The 18941-nt window shown below is 39.8% G+C and overlaps 2 protein-coding genes across 4 annotated transcripts; one reads left to right on the top strand and one right to left on the bottom strand.

Moving 5' to 3' along the window:
- Window positions 1-189: 189 nt before the first annotated feature.
- Window positions 190-6844, bottom strand: ddx42 (DEAD (Asp-Glu-Ala-Asp) box helicase 42). Its single transcript, XM_025906632.1, is given in 18 exon segments — window positions 190-1111; window positions 1114-1489; window positions 2424-2537; window positions 2659-2769; window positions 2896-3122; window positions 3296-3572; window positions 3843-3940; window positions 4031-4078; window positions 4182-4281; window positions 4382-4510; window positions 4603-4779; window positions 4864-4983; window positions 5139-5243; window positions 5375-5527; window positions 5817-5853; window positions 6213-6274; window positions 6359-6509; window positions 6628-6844. Coding segments are annotated over 18 exon segments (2727 nt in total). The 5' UTR covers window positions 6843-6844; the 3' UTR covers window positions 190-884.
- A 1514-nt stretch (window positions 6845-8358) lies between these two features.
- On the top strand, window positions 8359-18898 carry strada (STE20 related adaptor alpha). Of its 3 annotated transcripts, XM_005468947.4 has the most exons (13): window positions 8359-8596; window positions 9208-9271; window positions 9740-9797; window positions 12065-12093; window positions 13831-13933; window positions 14702-14823; window positions 15010-15118; window positions 15259-15382; window positions 16867-17038; window positions 17192-17296; window positions 17499-17752; window positions 17869-17911; window positions 18075-18898. In XM_005468947.4, the coding sequence occupies exons 2-13, from the start codon at window positions 9260-9262 to the stop codon at window positions 18228-18230; spliced, it is 1287 nt and encodes a 428-aa protein (XP_005469004.1). In that variant the 5' UTR covers window positions 8359-8596; window positions 9208-9259; the 3' UTR covers window positions 18231-18898. The 3 variants fall into 3 exon arrangements, with proteins under 3 accessions (XP_005469004.1, XP_005469005.1, XP_013125106.1); XM_013269652.3 differs by lacking the exon at window positions 12065-12093 and having other exon boundaries at window positions 8361-8596; XM_005468948.4 differs by lacking the exons at window positions 9740-9797; window positions 12065-12093 and having other exon boundaries at window positions 8360-8596.
- Window positions 18899-18941: the final 43 nt, after the last annotated feature.

Here is an 18941-nt window from a genome sequence, read left to right as displayed (position 1 = left end):
ATCAACAGTAAAAACTTCTTTTATGTCACATGATGCTAAAGCAACAGCCCATACAACAAAAGCTTAGTTCTTAATGCGGCAGGCTGGGTTTCATTTCACCCAGTCCCTTTGCATCATGTCATCCCATCTCAATCCTAACTTTCTGACCCTATCACTATGTAATGAAAGCCAAAAATGAATATATACAAGTTCGTGCCAAAGGAGTCCTTTTAATCAAAAACCTCTCATTTTCCATGTGAATTTACACTTGAAATTCCTCTCAAACAAATGCATTTTCTTGAAAACATTTTGGAATACAGACTAAATGCCAAAGAAAGGCACTTCACTAAAACTTGAATACAAGACACAAAAAGAACTATACATATTTGTTTTGACATGTACTCGAGTGACTGTGAATCATCACAGTGCGCCTTCAGAAATCAAACAGTTTGCTTTGTAGATTAACAAAATGCAAAAATACAAACACACTTGGCAAAAATCCACTGAAAAAAATAAAGCATCAGGTTTGCAAGCCAAAAGCATGAGTCCAGTGAGACAAACAACGATAACACATCCTAATTTTGATTGTTTTTAATGGACAGGATTTATTACAGCTGTATTGCTTGACTTGACTTACAGTAACAACAGTCTTAGATGGTATATGTACAGTAGCTGTCTCGGAGCCGCTTATGCTGATCTGACCAAACTGTTAAACTCCAAACCATGACGTCCTAACCAGCCTGATAGGAGGTTCGGCACACTTCGACATCGAAATCTATAAAATATCCCCTACGGTTCTGTGCTTGTGTCAGCCTCTGATATGCTCTGCTATCTGCCTATACAGACAAGCTTGTTATGGAGCAGTTGGGTGCACATAAAGATCGATTAATGTGTTTATGTTCTCTTTAGTTGTCCCATCTGCTCTTTCTACGTTTAGGTGGTTCAGGGACAGCAAAGCTATCGCTTCCTCTGTCCCTCCCATCTCCACTCCCCCTGTCTCCCCCATCCCTATCACTCCTCCGATCATCTCTGTCCCTCTTGCTTCCATCTCCGTTACGACTGTCACTGTGGCGGCTGCTGCTGTGGCGATCACGGTCGCCGTGGCGGTCACGATCTCTATCTCTATCCCGTGACGATCCCGGTCTCCGTAGCGATCGTCGCTACTGTATCGATCGTTCCTGTCGCTATGGCGGTGTTGACTGTCACCATGACGCCCCCGGTCGTCCCCATGTCTATCACGTGAGCTCTCTCTCTGTGACGGAGGTGCAGGGGGAGTGTAGCTGTGGTGTGAACTGGTTTGACTGGTGGGGGCCACTGAGCTCAGGGAGCCAGCACTGGTGAAACCCACCATGGACAAGGTAGCACTGTGAGACCGTTCTGAGCCATTGGCAGACTCTGTTGGCACAGAGCTCAGGCTGCCGGCACTGGTCCATCCTGAGGAGCCACTAGACTTGGCACTGAGCTTTGGGGGGCCGCTGGATGCAGCCACAAAGTGGCTCTTATATTGAGCCTAGAGGAAAAAGAGACATTATGAATGACTAACTACCTTAAACCTAAGGCATTTATTCCTTTCTAACAAAGAATGGCCAAAGTAAGCGTACAGAGTAGGTTTAAAATGAACTCATCAAGATGCAACTGAACTGCTTTTCAGCTTTGATTTAAGCTGCTAAACAAAAAATACTGAATTAAGCACTGAGGAGTTACAGAAATCTTTACACATGATACATGGAGGTAAGTCTAACATATACAAAGGAGTATTAGGGCCACACTGAGGAAAAACAAATATTATTGATCATTTTGAGAAAAAAGTCAAATTTTTGAGATTAAAGTCGAAATACTAATTTGAGTTAAAAGTTGAAACGTGCAGATTACTGCTGTCATTTTAAGGCAAACTGCCACGGCTGCTATACCCTCTACAAAATGCCTTGTGTAGATGATTTGTGATGATATAACATACATCCTCTTTATTGAACGAGGGTGGAACCATCGTTCAATAAAGAACGATAAAGGGCTGTCCATTACCAGCCCTTTCATTTTGTACAAATCCACTCTTCCAAGTTTGTGTGGGTTTTCTGTTTGACCAAATGCAGCTTCTGCATCTTCCTTTCACCGTCCTTATACTTATCACCACACTGTGTTTATGTGCTAAAAGAGAAATCATTTCTTTCCTTGTCACTTAAGCTGAGTCTGAAGTACGATGTCTGTAACTCTGAGGATACAGCAGCCGTGGAAATTTGTCTCGAAACAACAACTGTAATCTCCACATTTCGAATTTTTTCTCTAAATCGATTTTCAACTTTTATTTTATTTTGAAAATGATCAATAATATTTTTTTCTTAATGTGGCCCTAATACTACGTCGTAAACGTGCATTTGAAATCTCTCTAGGTAGGAATAATTATAGGGCATAAAGGAGAATGGCAGAAAAATTAAATTAGTGAGTACCTGGAAGGCTTGTTTCATTGCAGACATGCGATCCCCCATTGCCCCAGTAGTTGGTTTGCTGTAGCCTTCATAGCTACTAGTGGAAGACAACAAGCTACTAGTGCTGCTACGTTCCTGTAAAAAAAACAGTTAGAAGTCATTATCTGTTATTATGGGCATGTTGCTAATTAATTTACAGTGTGCATTAATGATTACAATCATTAGGAGTTTCACAGTCTACTAATCAGTAACTTACAGAACTTTCAGCCCCAAGGCCGGGTCTCTCTCTGTAACCAAGACCACCTCCACCAATGTTCAGTTTCTTTCCTTTGCCACCCTTGAATCGTGACTTCCTGAACCAGGGATTCTGGGGAAAACAAAACAAAACAAAAACAATGCAAATGGAGCAAAGTTTACAAAAAAATCAATTAATAAAGTGATGCATTTAGTCCAGATAAGTATTATTTGTGAAGCTCTGAGGTATTTATCTAACCTGCATGGCCAAGTCCATCAGCTCTTTGGAAACAGACTGATTTGCTCCCTCCAGATTCCGCACCAAGTCCCCAGCAAATGATGTGTCTTTATTGGTGAGGAGAGTGTAGGCCACACCTTTCTCTCCAGCACGACCCGTTCTACCGATCCTGTGGGTGTGTGTGTCGATGTCTCGTGCAACGTCGTAGTTCACCACTGTGCGAATGGACGGGATGTCCAGACCACGAGCTGGTGAGAGGAAAAAGGGGAGCAAGGAAATGTTAGAAGATTACAATTGTGTTCATACAGGCATGTGTTTCTCAGCTTGCTGAAAATTAAATTGCTACAGAAAGTGATGAAAACGTAAAGAAAAGGGAACAAGGAAACCTCAGTCTCAATCCAAACTACAATTTTGTACACACCAGCTACATCAGTGGCCACCAGAACGGGCAAGTTCTTCTTCTTGAAATCACTGATGACCTTGTTCCTCTCACTCTGGTCCATATCACCATGCAGGAGGCCCAGGCTGTAGCCCTCTTGATTCAGGTTAGTAGCTAGCTCCTCACAGTTGGCCTTCTTGGTGACAAAAATGAGGACCGATCCTGTGGAGGTGAATTCGACCAGCCGGCGAGTCAGCCAGCCCCATTTATCTGACCCACTGACCAGCATCTCCACTACCTGAGTCACATCCTCATTGGCCTTTTTAGGGAGGATTAAAATAAAAGCAGTGTCAGGGCATTTTGCTGCATTTTAATGAAAGCCTAAAAAAACATGTTATGTACTTTTTAATACAGAGCTTCAAAGACAAAAATGTCTTAAAAAACTTTTTCTATTTTGTAGCAGAACATTTGAGTAGACATGAAACTGCGTTTCAAAATCTAAAGTTAGGAAAAGTTGAATTTTATGTACTTCACCACCCTGTTAACATTTTAGAAGCATTAACATTAAAAGGATTAACACTATATTTACCTCTCCGATGTCTCCCTGCACGACACGAATGGGATCAACCAAAATGTCTCTAGCAAGCCGCTCTATCTTCTTCCGAAATGTAGCACTAAACAGAAGAGCTGAGAAGAAATTAATTAATCAATATTAATATATAAATTCTCAGTAGTTCCATTATTTGCATTAAAAAAATAATGAATCATATCACTTACTCTGTCTGTCTGGGCGAACGTGGCTGGCAATGGATCTAACCTGATATTCTAAAGAAAAAAGAAAGCAAACAAAAAATGATTTCAACATACTGTAAATTAGAAAGACTAAAAGCACAACATCTTTCTTAGAGCAGTGACAATGATAACCCACCAAAGCCCATATCAAACATTCGATCAGCCTCATCAAACACCAGGTATGTTACTCTCTGCAGAGACGTGGCCTTCTTTTTAACGTGGTCTATCAGACGACCCTGCGTAAACACACACGTGCAGTGAACTTAATGCTTATTTTGCAACAGTGCAGCAAATGCTTCATCCTTTAACCAGGAAAAATGAAAAAAATGTTCTTACTGGAGTGCACACCACAATCTCTGCACCCTCCTGCAAAGCCTTGGCTTGCTCCCACATGCTGCCTCCTCCATATACAGCCACTGAACGCAATGAGTAGGCTTTCCCAAAGCGCTTACATTCTGCATGGATCTAGTAAATATTAACAGTTACACACCATACTGAACCATCGCTTTTAACATTATAATTTCAAATATACCCTTTATACGCCACCCTTCTCTTACCTGCTGACAAAGCTCTCTGGTAGGGCACACAATGACTGCGATGGGTCCTTCCCCAGGCTCCAGTTCCTTTTGGTCCATGATATGAACCAGCATTGGCCAGATAAAAGCTGCAGTTTTGCCGCTGCCCGTTTTTGCAATGCCTATCATATCACGTCCTGACAGCGCAATGGGGACACCCTAAAATGCAAATTTATTCCCCATTAATAACAACTTATTTAATTTTCACCCATGTGGATATCAAAATATTAAATTGCAATATACCTGACACTGAATCGGTGTGGGCTGAGTATATTCAGACTTCCGAATTTGGTGCATTAGTTGCTCATCGAAGTTAAAGTGGGCAAAGCTGGTACAAGGTTTTGGAGGGGCCGCACCAGATACCTGAGAAAGAACAAAACAATGAGCAACAAATAACTTAATCTTTATTTCACAATCCATGTTGCTAGTAATATTGGTGATAAAGTTAAAAAACTAGATAAGAAAGCTACATGACTATCCCTTTATTCACAGGTACAAAAAATGAATAACAGACTTACTCGTAAGTTCAGTTTATGCCTCAACTCCAGCACCTGAGTTCCAGTCAAGCTGCTGAGTTCCTCATGCTCTTCGTAAAAGTTTTTCTCAAAGGGTGGATAATCAATCTATGAAAAATTGCAAAAAAAAAGAAAAATGTACAATTAAATAGTTATTATACATGACAAATACAAAAACAACAACAACAACCCTCCAGAAAACTAAACTGTGTGTTTTCGGTCAGAATTATGAACTTTACCTCTGAGTGGTCAATAGGAGGAAGTGGCATGATGATTTTCTTGGTTGTAGAGGGAATTGGATTCCCATCACTGTCATAATCAATGTTTTCCTCCTCTTCTTCCTGTGTCAGCCCGGCGGTGGGATTCTCTGCCATGTAGCGGAAGTAAGCTTCCTGCAGAGATTAAATCATTTCAGGTGAAAAAGTGAGCTGGTTTGTCACTTACTACAGCCTCCAAGGTGAAGTGACAAATGAGACTTTCAGCTTTATAGCACAAGCTTAACATACAGTTCAAAGAATACTCAACAATTTAAAAACAAGAATGAAATGCATTTAAAAAATACTGATCCTATATGCAACCTGGTAAAACAAAAGGGAAGACATGAGGCTTTATAACATTAGAGAGGGTAGACCTCTCTGACCAGCAAAGTAGAGGATTAAAAACTTTGGAGGGCTCACTCACTTGCTCATCTTCTTCTTCAATGTCATCACGAATACCCCTGAAATGACAAGCGGAGAAAAAAAACTTCCCTGCGGCTCGTTCGTACACCAAAGACAGCCCACATCCCACTATGAGTACGATCAATCTGCTTACCTCACAATATCTTTTTTTTTTTAAATGTTTATTTAGCAAAGGTACTGCTGGATTTTATTTTATTTTTTTACATTTTTTTCTTGGAGAAATTTGAATGATATGTTATGAGTAAAGTTTAACAGCTTTTGGCAAATTAAGCCACTTTTAAAATTAATTGTAATTTTGATCCAGTTGTGGGCAATTTCTTTTTTCCTGTTGAAATAATTTTATTTAATGCCTAACACCTAAATCAAGCATAAAAAACAAGCAAATATAGAGTCTTACTTGGCTGACTTTTTCTCCTTCTCCTTTTCCTCTAGTTTCTTCATGTCTTTAGCTGCTTGGTTCTGAAAAATGAAAATAAAATAAATCTGTTAAAGGCAGAATTTAGTTTAGTTTGTGTCTCTGCTTATCTGTAAAATTCTACTAACCTCAACTTCAGCCATGAAAGCATCCAAAGGGTCATCTTCGCTGTCTGAGCCACCACCTGACTGCATCTGTTGCCGTGTGGGTGAGTTTTCAGCTGGGATGTAAGGCAGATCCACATTACTGCTGGACTCCTCTTCATCATCTTCAAAATATCTAAGAAAATAGGAAATATGCAGCTTATGCATTTACTCACAATCCCAGTATGTGCTGCTATCAAGGGCTGAAATCAATATTTCTATTTCTGTACATATAAGAGATATGTAATACTCACGCATTTTCCTCATCAAAATTAGCTCTTTTGGTCCCTATTTTGTAGAATGATGGGAGCTGCTGGCTCTTCCCATATCCACCACTTCCAGATCCTGGGCCTCCAAATGATGTGTGTGATTGCTGAGTAAGGTGAGGCTCTTCTTTTTTTCCTGCGAGTGAAAATCCCCCAAAGCCAAAACCTCGCTTCACACCAGGACCACCTTTGTTCCAGTTCATGGCTGTTCTGAAAAGAATTTAAAAAAAGAGCTCCTAGAGAAGTCTCTAAAATCTTAAACCACCCCTGTTACACTTCCCAATTTAAAGTTAAAAAATAGTTCTTCTTTCAGTTCTTCTTTCTCCTTTGTCACACCAACCGTGCTTCACTACATCCACGAACCTCTGTGGTCTTCCTCTCTTCCTCCTTACAGGCAGCTCAGTTTTTAAAACCCTCAGCCTCATGTCTTTTTGTTAGGAAGCCAAACATCATCTCTCGCTGCTAACCTTCTGTCACAAAACACTCCTGACACTTGTCTCCACTGTCCGTTGCTGTGGATGGTTGACCCCAGGTATTTAAACTCATCCACCTTGACTACCTTGCATTTTCACTGCTACACCTGTCTCCCTCTAATTTGTGTACATGTATTCTGTGTTGATTATACGGACTTTCTTTCCTATTCTCACCAGACCATAACTCTCACCAGTTCTCTTCCTCCAGCTCCGTAGTCTCACTACAGGTCACAATGTCATCTGTGAAAACATCATAGTCCACGAAGACTCCAACCTGACTTCATCTTTCAACATGTCAACCTCCACTGCAAACAACAAGGGGCTCAGAGCCGATCCTTGATGTAATCCTACCCCCACAGTGAACCCATCTGTCACACCTACTTCATACCTCATCACTGTCTCTGTCCTCACACATGTCCTGCACCAGCTTACATGCTTATCTCCCAGTCCCCACTGCCTCATGCAATAACACAGTTCATCTCTTGGCATCCTATCATACACTTTTTCTTGATTCACAAAGACAAAGTGCAGCTCCTTCTGACCTTTTCTATACTTCGTGGCTCTTTATTAAAGGTGCCCTCAGCACAATCTGACTCAGCATTATTGACACCTCTCTCTTTAGCCGGTCACATGGTCAATAATGTCCACTTCTAACACGGGCATTCCGGCGGATAATGACGAGTTTACTAACAAATAATACGGATTGTAAGTACATTACATCCCCTACTGCGGAAACCAACTTTAGCTGAACAACAGATGCGCAGACGAGCATCTACGACTATTCACGTCAATACGACTATTATGATAAATACACAAAATTCATGAAACGCCTTTATTGATATCTATGACGGTACTACAGAAACTGCTGTCTACTGGCGGTACGCATATTTGTTAAAAAAACAACAGCAAAGGATCGACGTTACGGTTCCTAAAGCTTACCGTATAAGCTAAATACGAAGATAAAAGTAAACACAATACATTTTGATTGCCCTGATAGCTTCGAGAGGTTGTTTGCGTCGTAGCAGTTGGACAATAACAGCACTTGGACATGATTTATCTGCACCAAATGTTAGCGTTAGCTCAAGGCCGCAGTAAGGCCGAGGAGGTGTGCGACGTTAGGATCGACACTTTGCCGTGAACGAGGCGCTTTCACAGCCCAGCGCAGCATAGAGCTTCATTTTTTTTCATTAGCCGAAAGCATCGATCCTGTGTAATGCTAAACGGTAGGGAGTATTTATTTACCTGTTTCTTATTCCAATAAAAGCGCCTCTGTTTTCAGTAGTCCCCCACGGTGCTTGCGTCACCCGTGTGCGCGAGGTTTCTTTTTGCGCGTTTCGTCATTCGCTGGCGACACGGCGCTCAACCCATAAAGCACAGTAGAGAGCTATCAAAAACATCCTGCCCGAGAGGATGGTGCGCCAAATAAGTTAATCTGAGACATAGTATCACAGCAACAAGGCATTTCTGCTCCGAGCATTTTACGGGTGAGTTATCAAGGTGTTAAAGTAAAGGCGTTTCTGACTGTAAAACAGGTTAATGTCGCCGTTTTAGCTAACTATGCCAGCCTGTGTCCTCCATCACAGCAACATTAGCGAGTTTAATAATAATAATAATAATAATAACAATAATAATGATAATATTGTGGTACTAGTGAATGATTTCTTTATTTTCTTTCGCTTTATTCACGCTTCTCCTTCTTCTTTTTTGTTGTTGCTGACGGTCGCTCAGCAAATCTGTTTGCGTAGCCATCATCATTACTGCAACGTAAAATCCGACCGCTTCTAGGCTTAAAATGACAAGAAGAGAGATGTCATCCGTCAAACCAATATTTACTTCTACAGGTCATCTAGCTGGTTGTTTTTACTTTTCTATACAAGGTTTAGTAAGTGCTTTAATGAACGGCGATAACTTGTATGCAAAATGAAAACGAGGAAAGACTGGTTTTGCTTGTTTGGCGACGTACCAAAGCATTAGACATGTTATTGTCTACAACTTGTGTTAAATTTGATTATATTTAATTTAATTAACCACTACTACAACTGAGTGAGGCTAGACCGCTACATACATTTTTTTTCTTTCTTTCTTGTTTCCACAGTTATTCCCTTTATGTGTTTTCGGCATCAAATGTAACACACTTGAGAGGATCGATGTCTTTTCTTGTAAGTATTTGGTCAAATTCTTCTAAATTCTTGTATTGTCTAGCAGGGCTGGCATCATGAGGACTGATTCTTAAGCCAGACCATGCCTTATGTCTAATTGTATGCTTTTATTCATTATGCCCACTGAAGATTGTCACTGTTCCAAGAGAAGGATTCATCCCTTTAAGGGATTCATCATTAGTGTATTCATGTTTCTAAAATTCACACAGCAAAGAAACACTTTGCCTTTTGATCCAGCACTGCTTATAGATATACAAGACTGGACACAATTGCTAAATGTGTTTGAAACAGAGCTTTGCACAACTTTCTCTTGCGCAATATTAAAGAAACTTCTACAGCTGCACCTTACTAAATTAACCAACTTTTATTTATTCAGCAACATTAAATGTGCCTATATTTATGTGTAACCTTTCCTTATTCTTGCTTGCATTTCTCTCCTTTTTTCCATTAACTCTCTGTGTATGTCAGCGTTGGGTATCTGAGAAATTGAGTGTGGAGAGCCTGCGGGATTTGGAGTTGTTTGGAGGTGAGACTCAAAGCCAAATTAATTTTTAACCACAGGGTTCACCTTTCACAAACCACTGACCATTCAACAGCACCAACAGAAAACAACTTTCAGTTTTCACTGAAGCTTTGCTCTAGTTGAGTATTTACTTTGCTGTGAATTTCACAGTTATGGAAGCTTTCCATCCCCTAATCATCTGTCAGCAGCGTTCTTAACTTATTGTTTCACTTTACAAAGGAAAATTATGAGAGGATGGCACCCACAACTGATGTCATGTGGGCTTGCCACGTATTTGTCATGCTTCTTCTGAAGTTGTATTTGGCGTTAAAAATGCTTATTTTTGATTATTAAATATTTTATTTCACAAGTAATTAAATGTGACTATCCTTTTAATGAATTAAGTTGCAGTTGATCACATATACTGTACACCATTAAAAATGGGATATACAGTAGGTACATATGTGAAACAATGAAAAGAATCCAGATCATTTAAACATGTGGTCACAAACAAAGATAAAACATACCTAAAAGAAAAAAAATAGTGCAGTCCTAGGAATGGCTAAGATGCAGAACCCTCAGAGTCCCAGGCCTCTAGAAGAGGACCCGAGTTTGAGGAGCACATACACATACCATGCCTCGGGGGTGAGAGGGAGATTTATTTATTTAAATAGGAAGAGGGTACAATAGTATTAAAATAAGGATGGGAATTAAAATGCTTTTGTCTTGATTATTTTGGTTCCCTAAGATTCCTGATCTGGGAAAAAATGAAAAATATTCACAAGTTTACAGCACTGGTGCAACTCTGAGTCTGAAAACGGTGTGGAAATAAAGCAAAAAGGGAAAAAAAGAAGAAAGGCATGCATTTGACTGAACTGTGCAAAAGGTCCACAGCCATTAGTTTGGCGTAACTGTTTTGCAGTGCTCAGCTGACAGAAAAGTATGCAAACATTGATAAAAACTGATCTGAGGTCTGAGACATACAGTTAAGGTAGATGGACAATCTGCAGCTATTTCTTAGTCCCCACCTTCAGTGACTGCAGTTCATGCATTAATTCATTAATGACTGCATCTTTAAAGCTACAAGAAACTCTTTAGTGAGGTGTAGAGGGACTATTGCAATGAGGGTGCTCCAGGTTTTGCAGGGTTCATAGCGCTACAATGTCACAGTAACATAATTTAATGTAATTGGTTACTCAAGAAACATCCATATTGTTGTAGAGACTACAAAGTATGGTGTCTCAGTTAATTGGGCTCCAAGGAGTATAGTGTTAAACTCATTACACAGCCTTAGCAGTGGATGTCTGTGTCTCTCACTTTGTCTTACTTCTTCCCAGCTGACAGGTCATTTAACTCTGAGCAACTTATTTAAGGTTAGATTTGGAATAGTTCAACGTACATACAAGGAACATTTATGCAACTTTAAAAAAAATAATAAAATCTTGATATTGGCAACAGAGTTGCTTTGCTAATGTGATGAGAGATGTAATGATTTGTTAACTCTTGTTTCTGATATTCTATATAGTTTTTACCTCTCAGCCATAAAGGGCTGATGGGGAATTGTTGTCACCCTGCCAGGTGGGCAATGTGGACAAATTTTGTAAATGCAATAACTGAAGAACGAAGCAACATACAATTTTCAAACTGACACCATATGTATAGCTACCAAAAAATCTCGAAGTAGTTCATATCTGATCAATACTGAAAAAAGATCATATCTCGACCTTAAGATCAGAGGTCAATTTTTATGAAAATCTTGTGAATGCAAAAACTCATCTTTGTGCTGTCAGACTCCTCAATAATTAGTATTATAATTGTGATATTCTTGTTATTTTTGTCAAGTGTTTGTTTTTAATGAGAAGTTGTTCAGTATTTGTCTCATTTTCATTTTAATGCATGCAGATCATTGCTCAGAGCTGCATTTTGATCAAGTGTATAATTTCTGTTTTGTCTGTGTTCCTGATGGTTAAAATAACGTCTGGGAAGAGCCAGATGGGTTTAGCGAGATTGTTTTGTTTTATTTTATTTTATTTATTTATTTTTTTTTAAGAATGAATGAAGCCTTTAAAACAGAATTCTGTGTGGGTGGTCAACAAAAGGACAAAGATGCTGAATTAGACAAGTGACATGTGAAACCAGCAAAGCTCATTTATCAAATTTTGGTTCATGCAGCAAACCCTTACTTCCAGAGGCTGTGTTAACCAGTTCAAAAGCTTCTCTAAACACAGATCCTTCTCTTGTTTTGTTTGTGTACATGTTTTTATGTCATTGATGTGGTTTTTCTACCCCAGAGCAAGCTCAGGGAGTCTCTCACAGGAAAGTAAGTGTGGTACTCCTGCCACTGCATCACCCCATATGCCTTTTGTGTATGTGCGTGCATGCATGTATATGTATGTGCGCACACAGAATAAGCAGAATCCACTACCCCCTCAAGGCTTTGCACATTTTTATATGCATGACTGTCCAGTTCATGACACACACTGTACATGCTTGTAGCATAGAAAGCCCTTTTCACCTCACTCGCAAGGGCTTCTGTTTTGTGGTTTATAGACAAGCATACCTGAAAGAGATGAATTAATTCCCTCCTACAGTTTATTTGAAATATTCTGAGTCCTTTGGTGTGCTGCTGTTTACATTTTGGCCTTCAGGCAGCTGCTGTGTTTTGGATTTTGATGGGTTTTTGTAGCTGTACTAAAAGTCTTGACTAACATTAAACACATTATTGTGTGTTTTTACACTTCCTGTGTGAGGTGACGGCCCCTATGTTGAGTTGGTGGTGAGCTGAAAGTGTTACACTTTGATGTCTGCGACTGTGTGTCCCTGCAGTTTGTTAATGGATGGAGTTCCATGTGTTGAGCTTTTGCAATGCATGGTAACCCCTTCTAAATCTGATCACAGTGGCAGCGTCTAGTATACCCCATGTGATTAGATGACATTCGGCGACATGCCCTTAAGCGATGGCTGCCAAAGCATGTTTGACTTTGCTGTCATGCCAGTTTTAATGTGTATTTAATTTAAACTACATAAAGATAATTCCTTGTGGCTTGGTTTACACAAGAAACAACTCTTGGTTTTTATCTGTGAGGATATTTTCAGAGTTGTGTGTTCCTGATCTTGATCTTGAAGCCATCTCCAGCCTGTAAGAGTAAATTATGATCAAAGAAGGGTGCTGTTCTAATTTTGACTGTCTCTCTTACTGCTGGTCGCCATGGAGACAGTCCAAATATTCATACATCTTGCTGTCATTTGCCTCCACAGCTTGCTACTGCAGTCTGTCCATTTCCATCATTTTAACAGAAGTAAACTGATGGAATTCAGGAGTCCTCACTTTAAAAAAATATAAACTGTTCTCTACATTTTATGTAAAAAGTTTTTAGTTTAACTTCTGTTTTTGTTATTGGAGAATTAGTTCATAGCATAGATGGTATAAGAGATGGTACAGCTACCGTGAAGTCTTGTTCTGAGGCTTTGAAATGAGCATTTACACTATTAGCTTCTTGGTTGCAAAAAAACCAAAAACCAAACAATCAGATGTAATGGAGAGGGGCAGGTTTGACTTTGAAACTGCTTGCTTATTGGCTCGTGACTTGTAATTGACAAGTTTTTAGCACATGAGCATTCACACATGGCTTTCAGATAGAAGGCAGGGTTAAGGCACTTCACAATTGGCCTGGAAGCTACATCCATGTTTTTATACTGTCTGTGGTTCAGAGGAGTAACCATATACAACGGATGCACTGTAATTCTCTGGAGTAATTAAAATTGCAAATATGTCCTTAGGGGTTATTGAGGTATTCTGATTAAGTGAAGCTCTGGTCATTATTTTAATGATTAAACTTATAGTTTGCCCAGTTTGTGTTACTAATTTTTTCTAATTCCACTAGTGCTATGGGTCATGCTAACACACCTGAGTCTCCTCTCTAGTGATCTTCTAACAGCTATCACACATAAGACTAAGTCTCCAGCTGTCACTCACAAATCCTTTTGGTTCAGTGCTATAACCACTGAGGTTCATGCCAGAACTGATCTTCGTTCACTGTTTCCTTTTCTCCTCCAGGCCAATGAGGACAGTCAGGAGAGTCTGACCTCCTTCCCTCGTCGAGACACTATGGGCAGTTTCCTTCCTGACAGCAGCTCTTATGAGCTCCTTGCTGTTATTGGTAAGTAAAATCAAAGACATGCCTCACTTAATTCAGTTTTTGTTGGCAGTAACAGATTTGTTTTGCCTGCACTGGCTAAAGAACAGTTCCTCGTGATGTTTTTTTTTTTTTTTTTTTTTTCTCTTCATAAAACTAGATCACCTAGGGTTTTTCCTGACTCCTAATGCACCCTTTAAGCACAACTGGTCTCCATATAGTTAAGGTAGTAGCTTTGGGTGACCTTCATTAATGTCGTTCTTGTTATTTATGGCCATTTGTTAAACGAAATGTATTGATGCTTGAGTAAAGAACGCTCAACTTAAAAATAGTTACATATAAAAAAAAGTGGTCAAAGGAACAATAAGCTTTTTCTATAGCAATAACTCCATCAACCATTCATTTAGAATTCTTATCACTGCTTTTTTTTCCAGTATTGATCAGAATGTAATCAAATGTACACAGACTGGGGTCACCTTCCTGTAAATTATGATAGCTCGTGAGCTGGATCTGCTACTATATTAGTAGTTTAGAGTCCTGGTGGTTTTTCCTTCCTTTTAAACTAAAGATGAATGTAAAAAGCTTCTTTAAAGCCTTGATTGTTTTAAGTGTAGTTAACTCTTAAGGATGTGTTGTTTTGTTTTGCTTTGTTTTTTACTGTTAAAGGTAGTATTAGGATGTAAATAAAAAGTATTGTTAAGTTGTGTTTGTTTAGCATTTAACAACATAAATATTCAAACAAACAGAACTGGAGGATGACTTTGTCTCAGTGATTTGAATATTGTCTTGTAGGTCGGGGCTTGGACAATTTAATGACTGTTAACCTGGCTCGATATAGACCCACTGGGGAGCATGTGGCCATCCGACGGATTGACTTAGAGTCATGTACTAATGACATGGTTACCTACCTGCAGGTTTGAATCGCTCAATGCCTTTAGTGTGCATGACTTGACTCTATCACCGTCCTCCCCATATTTCATTTTAGTGCTTATTTGAGAATTTGTCTGTTTGCCAGCCTCGTAGTCTATTACATTTTATGTAATCTTCTCCCCATCTTTCATTCTGACATAATAAGATGTAGTTTCCTTTCTGTCTCGCAGGGTGAACTACATGTGTCAAAGTTGTTTCACCACCCCAGTATTCTACCATACAAGAGCGTCTTTATAGCTGAAAATGAATTATGGGTCATCACACCTTTCATGGCTTATGGTAAGAAATCCAATTTCTTACCTTATCGCTGTTTCTCATACGTTATGCAACTAAATTTATGTTAACAATTCATGAAGCAGCCTCTGCTAATGTCGGGGAGCTTTCTGATCACGATCATCGTTTTTTTTTTAATCTTGCAGGGTCAGCCAGAGATCTCATCTGCACACATTTTACAGATGGTATGAGTGAGCTGACTATAGCATACATTTTGCTAGGCATGCTCAAAGCTCTTGAATACATCCATCATATGGGATATGTGCACCGGTAAGACAAGCATGTGGTTTAATTTATATTACCCTGTCATTAAAATTAGAGATGGCACGATACCACTTTTTTATGACCGATACATATATAATAAATTTGGATATCTGCCGATACCGATATGAATCCGATAGTGTTTTTAATCAATAAAACTGTTTTGTTAATATCTTGCTGCTTTTTGTATAAGTTCATACTCAAGTTAAAAAAAAAAAAACAACAACACTAAAGCTATTCTGTTATACCTGTATGTAAAAAATACACTGCACCCAAAATATTTCATAGTTCAGCAATACTGATCAATCTAATAAACTTAAACCTACTCCATCCTCCCTATTCTGGTATTTTAAAGAGTAAGCAACCTAACTAATAGGGTTCTAAAACTCCCAGCAAAAAAAAAAAAAAAAAAAAAATAGGGAACCACCCACCCTCCACCTCGTGATGCTTAATCGACGTAATCAACTTTAATTTGATGCAGTGTGGGGAAAAAAAAAAAAAAATGCACAGAAATCAATTATTTTTCAAGAATAATTAAATGGATTCAACATCTTTCTTCAACAGAATTGCAGACTGCACAGATCGTACCTTCCCAAAGGAAAAAGTACTATAGCTTATTAGGGTATATTAGACTTAATAGTTACTATATACAGTGATGGACTTCTGTACATTTTACATCAGATTAAAACTTTGGGTGTAAGATTCAGATAATTATTTATTAAAAGCTAGACATTTTAAATGAGAATAAGAAAGAAAAGTATGTCTTTGTGCCCCCTTTTCCCTGTTAATGCCCTATCGGCCCCCCTGGCTAAACTTTGCTAGATCCGCCCCTGCACAGTTACCAGCCGTCAGCTACGTAGAAAAAGATCCTGGTGTAGAAAGTAATAATAAATAAATTCTAACAACAGCTTATCAAGCTTAAACGTGCTGCTGTTGTTCAGCCGCTGGTTTCCTCTTTCTGGCGCGAAGTGGGCAATAAACAAACAAGAGAGACGGACTTGCAACAGAAAAGCCGGTCAGCTGATCATTGATCAGTTTCATGATTGAAGTAGCAACAAGAGAGGGAGGGAGAGAGAAGAGGCAGTTGCTCCATATATCGGTTGTTAAGCTTAACGCGAGAATGCTTTATAAACATTCAGAGATGAACTTACACACTTGCTTTACTTCTCTCTGGGATAACTTCCTCGGAGATGAAATGCCGGATTGCTAGCGAGGCTACAAATACACACAGCCTCTATCACTTGAGGCATACTGCTCCGACGTGCTACGGTTATGAGCAGAGTTACGCCATGTCGCAAGTTTTTTGAGGTGCTTTTTTGATATTTAATGGATCGGATTACATTTTTTTATTTCCCTCCGATATCCGATCCAGTAATTTACGTCAGTATCGGACCGATACCGATACGTAATATCGGATTGGTCCATATCTAATTAAAATACAATCATTCACACCTCATAGGATATTGATTATCTTAAATGTTTTGGTTATGCAGGAGTGTGAAGGCCAGCCACGTTTTGATCTCTGCAGATGGACAAGTCTGCATGTCAGGTCTGCGGAGCATCTTTAGCCTCATTCGACATGGCCAAAGGGCCAAAGTGGTCCACGACTTCCCCCAGTATAGCGTTAACGTGCTGCCGTGGCTTAGTCCCGAAGTGCTGCAACAGGTACTACATTTTTCAACACTGAGAATCCTGTTCTGCAGTTAATGTTAGAGGCTGCAGAACTATAGTTTTCATGCTACACGCACAACGAAAATGACCAAAAATGAGAAGAAGAGTACGGATGAAACTGACAGTTTCTGTTTGATTTCTTTGAAGAATCTCCAAGGCTATGACTCTCGATCAGACATCTACAGCCTCGGCATCACAGCCTGTGAACTAGCCAATGGACACGTTCCTTTCAAAGACATGCCAGCTACACAGGTAAGCAGAGATGTGTCAACACCCTAAATAGTCTCCTATGTTACATTTTGACTGTAGAAAGTAATTTAATGGTAACAATATTGGTGTTATTTTCATTTTGATCTAAACTGAAGATTGGGGGCAAAGCTGAACACTAAAACCACAAACTCTAAGGTGTGCAAGAAGGTCATTGGGTTAAACTAATACTAGCTCATTTCCACAGATGCTACTGGAGAAGCTAAACGGGACAGTCCCATGCTTGCTGGATACCACAACTATACCACCAGAGGAGCTGTCCATGAAGCCTTCCCGTTCTGGTGCTGACTCTGGGATCTGTGAGGGTCCTGGAGCAGGAGGAGTCCGACACTCCAACGGTGAACCCTCGTCATCGTCAGGAGGACACCCATACAACCGGACGTTCTCCCCGCAGTTCCACGCCTTCGTTGAGCTGTGTCTACAGCGAGACCCAGAAAAAAGGTTGGCGAAACTCTCCCTGCATATTTAAAGTATATATGCGATAAATGCACTGCAACTGCTTTTAGGAATGTGTTATGACTGGGATACTAACTGTTTTCCCAATTGCATTTCTTCAGACCATCTGCAACCAGTCTTGTTGGCCATCCCTTCTTCAAACAGGTGTGCAAGATATCAAATTAATTATAACATTTTCACTTGTGTACATGTATAGTATTTAAAGTGTTAGACAATTGTGGGAGAGTTAGAACATTTAATTTTGTTAAAAATAAGATATGAATTGGTCATGTTTCAGTTTGTTCTCTAAATCTTTTTGTTTTCTTAGATCAAACGGCGACCTTCAGAGGCCCTACCTGAGCTGTTGCGGCCCGTCTCACCTATCACCAGCTTTGAAAGCTCCCAGCCTCAGGACTCACCTTCTGGACTTGCCAGTCTGGAGTCCGGTCTCAGCCACCTGGAAGTAGATGACTGGGACTTCTGACAGTGGAGGACTTGGCGGGAAGATGTTTATATGAGAAACTCTCTGAGCAGATGGGACAAGATTAGTTTTTGTTATGGCCCCTATGTGTATATAATACTAAAAGGAGTGGCTGTTCTCAGACCCAGGTTACAACCCAGCAGCCATCCTGCCTCTTTTGACATCTCTCACGCTTTTGTTCTTTAGATATGCACAAACTCTTGCACTGCACTGATTGCCTCTTTGTCTCTCTCACACACACACACCTACACCTGTTTACAGATTGTACTCTCACATTACAAGCCCCCTGGAGCTAAAACAAAACAGGACTCTCACTTCCTCATGCTAGTGTTGAGGTCAGAGAGTCTGTTTGTAGCCTAAAGAGTCTCACAAAACAAATTGGTTTGAAGCTGCTACTAAATATTCAGAGGGGACACTCTACCTCGTGTGAGAACAGGGCTGCTTGATGCGGCCCATATGCTCAGTGAGACCACCATAATGGTGCACAGCGGTCTTCACAGCTGACTCTGTTAGTCTTCTGCACCAGATGGAAGGTTTTGCGTTTACCCGGAGGGTCAACTAAATTAACAGCATGTAAACACATTTCTTAGCTCTGCTTGTGTTACAGTGTAAACTACATTTCATGTTTCAGGCAACTCTTCTGTTGCACAGAGGTTAAGATTAACGTGTTAGTCTAACCATCAAAGCATAGACGTATGTATTTGCTTGAACTTA

This window comes from Oreochromis niloticus, linkage group LG4 (assembly GCF_001858045.2).
Source record: "Oreochromis niloticus isolate F11D_XX linkage group LG4, O_niloticus_UMD_NMBU, whole genome shotgun sequence".
Taxonomy (NCBI): Eukaryota; Metazoa; Chordata; class Actinopteri; order Cichliformes; family Cichlidae; genus Oreochromis; species Oreochromis niloticus.
This window is presented reverse-complemented; position numbering and strand designations above follow the sequence as displayed.